Consider the following 8289-nt stretch of genomic DNA (forward strand, 5'->3'; position numbering starts at 1 on the left):
CGCCCCCACCCCACTCCCACCCACCGCACCCCTAGGACTCGGCAGGCCGGTTACCTTTCTCCTCTCTCCACACCTTTTTCTTCTTGTTGCTGGGGTACATGTTGCCGTGGGGGTGGCTGGCTTTAAGCTGCAAGTTCCCCAGGCTCACGGGCAAACAGGGTGTGTATGTAGTGGGAGGGGAGAGAGGGGGCACTCGGGAAGGAAAAAGTGAAGGAGGCTCCGCGTCCCACACCTCTCGCAGCTCTCCAGTCGCCGCCCTCCTCCCTCAGCCTGCGCTCGGCTCCGGCTCCCACCCGCCTCAGCCCCGCAGACGCCGCCACAGCAGCACCTCAGAGCCTGTCAAGTAGGTCACGCCTCGCGCTAACCTAACACCCGCGCAGGCCCCGCCTCCCAGCCGCTAGCCAGCGCCGCCTCCCATTGGCTGTACCGCCCGCCGCTCTCACCGTTCCAGCCACCGCGCGCTCCGACTTCGGCCCCAGAGCGCACGCGCAGGCGCAAGCTCGAGCCCGACGCTGAGGACGTTGGGGAGCGGGAGGGGGCGGAGCCAGGGCGCGAGGGTGCTGGAAATGGCCTCGCGATGGGGGCCAGATTGAGGAGCGGACGCCTGGGAGGAGTGTTGGCTGCTGGCCCCACCCTCTGGCTTTGCAGCGCTCGGAGGACCTGAGGGCGTGGTCTATAGTCCAGGTGCCCCAGGTAACCGAGCAGCGAGGTGGGGAACGCTACGCCTAAAACTTGAAGATGTGGAAGTGGGAGATGTGAGTCAACACGTATTGTCCATGTTACTCTAACTGGCCCTTCTTTCTGCATGGATTTTACTAGATAATCTGAAGCTATTTTTCTCGGTAGGCAAATATAACCGAAAGAAGTGAAAGGATTGAAAAATATTTCCAGATCTTATACAATGGGCTTCTCAACCTTGTGGTAAAAATTACAAATTTCACTGGAGTTATGTTTTAAGAACCGGGTTTTATGAATCGGGAAGTAGTGGGCAACCAAAATGTTATACTAGAAACAAAAGTCATATCAAAGTAAATTCAAGTGGGTGTTAACCAGAGCAAGGGCTGTTTATCATTTATTCCTCCACTGATTGCTTCAGGTCAAGGTGCTCACCCAAAGTGCTGCCTCGATTCTGGGTAATACAAATCTGTAGGTGTTCTGAAAATCCAGTTCCAGTAGAGTCCACCACAAAAGTAGATTGACCTAGAATTTAGAGGAAATTTGGTAACTCCCTCCCCAAATGTATTGCTTTTCTAAATATCAGGCCATCCACAGGCTGATTTGGTGGATGCGGTAAATCTACGTTTATTCAACAGTTGGGCGCTGTATTATATGTGTTCTACTTAAGCAGGTGGACAAAACCAAATAATGACTTGTGACACTTTTTTTATTAATTAAAGAAAAGGAGAAACCCCATTAAGATTTTTAAAAAATGAAATGTTTAACAGGACACTTTCATGAGAATGATTCATAACATAGTAAAATAATTTTTTGACGTCTCTGCTTCTGTTTTTCTTTTAATGCTAAGTACATAAACAAGAATTTGAGAGAAATCAGGAAAGCTTAGGATGGAAGTGACATTCGAGCTAGTAATAAAAATATACACTTATTTATTGGCAATGAAATAAGGAGGGGTCTGATTCAACTTACATTACCACAGTAGAGTCAATAAAAATTGATAATGGAGTAGATTTGGGGAAGAAGATGAGAATGAGAAAGAAGATAAGACTTTCATGGTCTACTCAAGACAGAGTAAACCTGTAAATTTAAGAGAACAAATATATCTGTTTCTGAAGTAATTACTTGGATACACTGTAAAAGTTGAATATATTTTAGGTATAATTTCTCAACTACCTCCATTTTTTGGATTATACTTAATATTGCCATGCTTTTACCTAAATTTTCATTTTGTTTTCTGGTTCTAGCCTTGAGAACACTCACTTGCGAAATGGCCATATTGTTTAAGATAGTAAAGAAGGGATTTTCAAATACCTTTTAATGAAAGTTTAATGAAACACCTTTTTTTATAAGTCATTGATGACTTTGATGTTTGTCTTTGTCCCAGTAAAACCTCAGAAGTTCCTTACATGAACAAGAGATAAACATTTTCACCAGATGGGGACCAAAAACTTGGTCCTTATGTTTCTTACCCACCATAGCCTTTAGATATTAGATTAAAGGATGACATGAGGTCAGCTCATGTACTTAATTTCTTTACACATAAGTACAGCTCACACCTCTGGAGGTAACATAAAAATAAGAACTTTCAATATCTCTGAACATTATTTAAACATTAGTGTGGACATGTACAAATTGGACTTACATCCCTTCCTTTAGTTTCAGAGAGCAACTCCTATTTCAAGCCTACCCCTTATCTCCTGCCAAAGGAGTAGCAGAGTAGGTATGTTTCTCCCCCATAGCATGCTTTTCAAGCAGCTGCCTTCATTCTGGGCCAAAAGAAACTTCCTGGAAGCTCATTGGCCCAAGAGTAAGAAAATGGTTGCTTAGCAACCAAATCCTGACCACCCCCCACACAAACCTGAAAAGAAGAAGCTTGTGGGCCAGCCACCTAGTTCTGCCTGCGTTACACTGAGCCGGAGCTGCTTAGAAAATGAAGCCATTGTCCATGTTAATAGAGATATTGATAATTCTTGGGGTCACGATTAAAAGTAAGTTTTTCTGTTCTTATTGTTCTCAATAAGGGTCTTTTCTCTAACAGCATAAGAGTAGAAGCTTATTTAAATCTGCAGTAACCTCAATATATGCTCAGTTAACACCATTTTTGGATAAGTACTTAAAATATTCAATAAGGATAGATAGTAATTATACTCTCATTTAGGATAGTACTTAGTAAGGACTGTGTGTGTGTGTGTGTGTGTGTGTGTGTGTGTGTGGCAGGGAGGGGAGAGGAAAAGAGGAAGAAAGAAAAATTGGGAGAACAAATTGAGCAAACTTATCTGGAAAGCATTACGGTAATTTTTATAGAGTAGGGATATTTGAGACAGGTTAAGTTTTGTTAAATCTAGAATATCATGGAGATATAGTTTCAGGACTGTAAAGAAAAAGTACAAAGAGTGGTAATGTGTAATAAATTTATATTCTTATAGTCTTTTCCAATTTTTTCAGAATAATTCTTCCAAAGTTTCCATGTTTCCTAACTAGTTACTATCTTAAAATGCAATTTTTTTTCAATCTTGTTTTTCTGACCATTTATTGAGTTAATTCTCACCCAGTCCTTAAATAATTTATTCATCATGAAATCAATTTAAGAAATATTTATTTGTATTTAACCCAGGAAAGCAAGGTTGGTATAACATCTAAAAATTAATGTAACACACCACATCAGTGGAATAAAAGACAAAGACTACATGATTATCTCAATTGATGCAGAAAAGCTTTTGACAAAGTTCAATACCCCTTTTGTTATAAAAACACTCAACAGACTAGAAATTGAAACTTTCTCAACATAAAGGGCATCCTCAAAAACCCCACACCTAATATATTTAATGATGAGAGACTGAATATTTTCCCCCTAAGATTAGGAACAAAACAAGGATGTGCACTTTTGCCATTTCATTTCAACATTGTACTAGAGATTCTAGCCAAGGCAATTAGATAAGAAATGAAATAAAAGATATCAATATAGGAAAGGAAGAAGTAAAACTATCTCTATTTACTAATGATGCAATCTTATATACAAGAAAATCCTAAAGAATTCACTAAAAAACTATTAGAACTAGTAAACAAGTTTAGCAAGGTTGCAGAATAAAAGATCAATATACAAAAATCAATTCATTTCTATACAGTCTCAGCGAACAAACCAAAAATGAAATTAACAATTCCATTTATGATATAATCAAAAAGAATAACGTACTTGAAAATAAATTTTACAAAAGAAGTACAAAACTCGTATGTTGATAACTACATGAAAAACAATATTATTAAGATGGTACTATTACCCAAATTGATCTATAAATTCAGTACAATCCCTATCAAAATCCCAGCTGACTGCTTTGTAGAAATTAACAAAATATCAGAAAATTAATATGGAAGTGAATGTTCTTTTTAAAAGAAAAAGCAAATTGGAAGACTCATGTGTCCCAATTTCAAAACTTACTACAAAGCTATAGTAATCAGGACAGTATAATACTGGCATGAAGGTAGACATGTAGATAGTAGAATATCACTGAGAGTTCAGAAATAAACCCTCACATTTATGGTCTATTTTGGCAATGATACCAAGAAAGCTTAATTAGGAGGGGAAAAAATAATCTTTTCAATAAATGATGAGGACAACTGGAGAGCCAAGTGCAAAAGAAAGAATTTAGATGCCTACTTCAGACCATATACAAAAATTAATCAAAACGGGTCTAAGATCTAAACGTAATAGCTAAGGCTTTAAAACTCTTAGAAGAAAACAGGCATAAATCTTTGTGATCTTGGATTAGTCAATGATTTCTTACATATACCGTCAAATCACAAGCAAAAAAAAAGAAAAAAAAACAAACCGAACATCATCAAATTTTAAGTACTTTTACACTTCAAAGGACATTATCAAGAAACTGAAAAGGCAATCCATTGAATGGGAGAAAATTTTTACAAATCATACATTCCATAAGAGTTTAGTATTCAGAATATATAAATAAATAACTCTTACGACATCAACAAAATGACAAACAACCCAATTTTTTAAATGGGCAAAGGAATTGGATAGATGTTTCTCCAAAAAAGATATACAAATAACCATCAAGTGCATGAAAAGAGACCCAAATCATTGGTCATTAAAAAAATTAATATCAAAACCACAATGAGATACCACATCATACCCATTAGAATGGCTAGAATTTAAAAAAAATGGAAAATAACAAGCTTTCATAAAGATGTGGAGAAATAGGAACACTCATACATTGCTAATGAGAATGTAAAATGATACAGCCACTGTGAAAACAGTTTAGCATTTCCTCAAAAAGTTAAATATAGAATAACCATATGAACTATCAATTCCACTACTAGGAATATAACCAAGAGAAATGAAAGAATATGTCCACACAGAAGATGTGTACACAAATGTTTATAAAAACATTATTTGTTATAGTTAAAAGATGGAAACAACCTAAATGTCCATCAACAAATTAGTGGATAATTTGTGGCATATATATGCAATGGAATATTATTCAGTCATGAAAAGGAATGAAGTGCTGATACGTATGACAAGTTGGATGAACTTCAAAAACATTATTAAGTGAAAGAAGCCTGACACAAAGGCCACGTAGTATATAATTCTTATTGTATGAAATATACATATATATGTGTATACGTATTTATTTTCCAGAATAGGCCAATCCATAGACACAGAAAGCAAATTAGTGATTGCCAAGGAATAGGGGAAGAGAGAGTGGGGAGGGGGAGTATTTACTGAGTACAAAGTATACTTCTGAGATAATGAAAAAGTCGTCAAACTAGAGATAGATGGCTGTTGCATGACATTATGAATGCATTAAATTTTACTTAATTGTACACTTTAAAATGGTTAGTTGCATGCTATGAGTTTCACCTCAATTTTTAAAATATGGTGCAATGCTTTGGAAAACTGTCAGTTCTTCAAAAGATTAAACATAGAATTACCATATGATCTAAAAATTCTACTGCTAGGAATATGCACAGGAAAATGTAAACTTATTTTTACACAAAACTTGTACAAAAATGACAGCATTATTGATAGTGGCCAAAAAGTGAAAAAAAAAAAAAAGTCCAACTGTTGAGTGGATAAAATTTAGTATATCTGTATAATGCAACAGTATTCAGCAAAAAAGTACGATATGTATGAACATTGAAAACATTATTCTAAGTAAAAGAAACTAGATATAAAAGATCACATGTTGTGTGATTCCATATTTATGAAATGTCTAGAATAGGCAAACTCACAGAGATAGAAATTAAATTGCTGGCTACCTAGGGCTGGAAGGTTTAGGAGAACTGAAGAAATTATGGCTAAGGGAGACAAGATTTCTTTAGGGGTAATGAAAATATTCTAAAGTTGTGACACAAATCTGTGAATATCCTAAAAGCCACTGAATTGTAGGGGAAAAAAAGATATTTAATAAAAGTTATATGTCAATGTGTATTGAGGATACGAGACTAAGTCTTTATACTTGAGCAGCTTAGAGTCTAGAAGAAAAAAAACCAAGCAAACAAGTAAATAAATTGTAAATTTTTGTAGGAACTAAAGTAGAATCATTAATAGGGTACTGTAGGGCACAAATAAGGAAATGATCAATTCTACCAGTGTGTAGAGTGGTTAGAAAGTCTTCATAAAGGAAATGATATAAGTTGAATCTTGAAAGATTAGTGTTCACCAAGAAGACAAAGAACAAGACATTTCAAATCAGGTAAAGGGAGTAAACACAGGGAAAATAAAACATGATCTATATAAATAACTCTTATGTACTGTGGTGTAGGATACAAGAAGGAACACAGCAATTGATGAGGCTGGAGAAGTAGGCAGAGATTTTGTGTATTAGGCAATGAAGTTTGGGTTTTATCCTGTGAGCAATGGGGAGTCATATAAGGGTTACTCATGAAGAACATGAATAGAATTAAGCTTTGACTTTGACAGTAGAAAGGTGAATGGATTCTAGCTGTATAACTCTGATGATGATATTGAATGACCCAAACAAGAAACGATGAGGACTTAAACTATTAGCAATGGCAGTGGGTACTGAAAGGAGTAGGTGGATAGTAAGGCTAGAGATAATAGTGTCACAAGAGCCCAGAGCGAAATTGTACCAAGAAGACAGTAATAGCCAGAAGTGCCAAATGCCAGAGAGAGTGGGGAGGTGAGGTAAGGGCCAACAAGTGGCCATTGGATTTAATAGCAAGAGAATCTACATTTCCAGGACAATTATTAGAGAAGCAGAGACAAAACCTGATTTCAATTGATAGAAGTGAACAAGAGAGGAAAAAGACAGTGATGATTATAGAGCTCTTCGTGGGTTATGGTGCTTTGCAGGATCAGATGAATTTTCAACAGATCATCTATTGACTGAAGGTCTACAGAGACCAAGGGAAGTAGTTAGTGGAGGGAGAAGACAGTTGTTTTACAAACTGGTGTTAAAAGACCTAAGATTCATACATAAAATCAGCCTTTAACCCTACTCTCTTTTTCTCTCTCTGCCCCTCTAATCTAGCTCTCAAAGCAAAACAGACGAGTCTGCCTTTTTTCTCTGACATATACCTTACAAGCTTGCATATTGCCTTTTAATGCATTTTTTCAGTTGATGCTCAATGTACTTTGATAAAAATATTTAGTGAGGGATGCTGTGATAACTATGTGATTGTCCCTGACTCTGCATTGACTTCGGGAAAGTTTTTAAAAAGTTAAAGACATTATGTTTTCCTTTTGGTAAGTCAAAATAAAGTAGTTGATGATGATGGAAAGAATGAGTAATATATTCCAAAGTGTGGCTTAGAAAATAGAAGTAGAACTGATAGTGTGTTTTTTCTCTGTCACTCTACCAACTCAGCTGCTGATTGAAGGTAGGGTAAGATAATACAACTGAAGCAGAGAAAAGACATTGCCAGGATTTCTGGCTCAAGATAATCAGGATCCAAGTTTTCCCTATTCTATTTATCTCTTTCTAGTACTAATTACTCACTACCATACATTCAATTAGAAAAAAAAAAAATTAAAATGAGAGTTCATAGCAACTCTCTCCTCAGATACTCATCCACCCAGCAATTCTCTATCCTTGCTGAAAAAGGTGAGTAGCTCATTAGTCTCACACTAATCAGAGGTCAGAAAGCAATTGCCTCGCAATCATGTTTAGGTCCCTGCCATATTCAGAGACAGGCCACATAAAGGACATACTGCAGTGGATGCTGAGCCTAAGCAATACAAGCAGACAATATCCTACTACATCAGAAATGCTCTTACTATTACCAGTGCTATTTTGAATAACTTGTGAAATCAAGGAGTTCTAAGTTACCTTTGCTTCCATTCAGTTTGTTTGTTTTATTTTTATATTACACCTCCAAACAGGATAAACTGTAAGTATTTGGAACATCTTTCCTTGAAGAGAAGCAGAAGAGAGCAGGTGTGTTATGGTGGGATTGTTGACTACTAGAGAGAAGTTTGATTGTAGTATTATGTTAGGGAGTGGTAGGGAAGCTCATTTCTATATTGTGAATTGTCCTAAAAAATGTAAGGCTTTTTCTTGTGTTCATATTCTAGATTCATTTGAAAAGTGATTATATTAACCAATCACTACCACTCTTTGGAATCATCCAGTAGGA

The 8289-nt window shown here is 36.6% G+C and overlaps 2 protein-coding genes across 2 annotated transcripts in view; one reads left to right on the forward strand and one right to left on the reverse strand.

The window, feature by feature from the left end:
- Positions 1–341, reverse strand: part of LOC112470954 (O-acetyl-ADP-ribose deacetylase MACROD2-like) — a 1076828-nt gene extending 1076487 nt beyond the window's left edge. Inside the window, exon 1 of the mRNA XM_025039708.1 lies at positions 55–341. Coding sequence (XP_024895476.1) covers positions 55–100 — 46 coding nt within the window. The 5' untranslated portion in view covers positions 101–341. The remainder of the gene's footprint in view (positions 1–54) is intronic.
- Positions 342–2394: 2053 nt separating this feature from the next.
- The window catches only part of SEL1L2 (SEL1L2, ERAD E3 ligase adaptor subunit), a 113356-nt gene continuing 107461 nt past the window's right edge, over positions 2395–8289 (forward strand). Inside the window, exon 1 of the mRNA XM_006921578.2 lies at positions 2395–2666. Coding sequence (XP_006921640.1) covers positions 2609–2666 — 58 coding nt within the window. The 5' untranslated portion in view covers positions 2395–2608. The remainder of the gene's footprint in view (positions 2667–8289) is intronic.

The sequence above is a fragment of the Pteropus alecto genome, unplaced genomic scaffold, assembly GCF_000325575.1.
Source record: "Pteropus alecto unplaced genomic scaffold, ASM32557v1 scaffold45, whole genome shotgun sequence".
In the NCBI taxonomy this organism is placed as follows: Eukaryota; Metazoa; Chordata; class Mammalia; order Chiroptera; family Pteropodidae; genus Pteropus; species Pteropus alecto.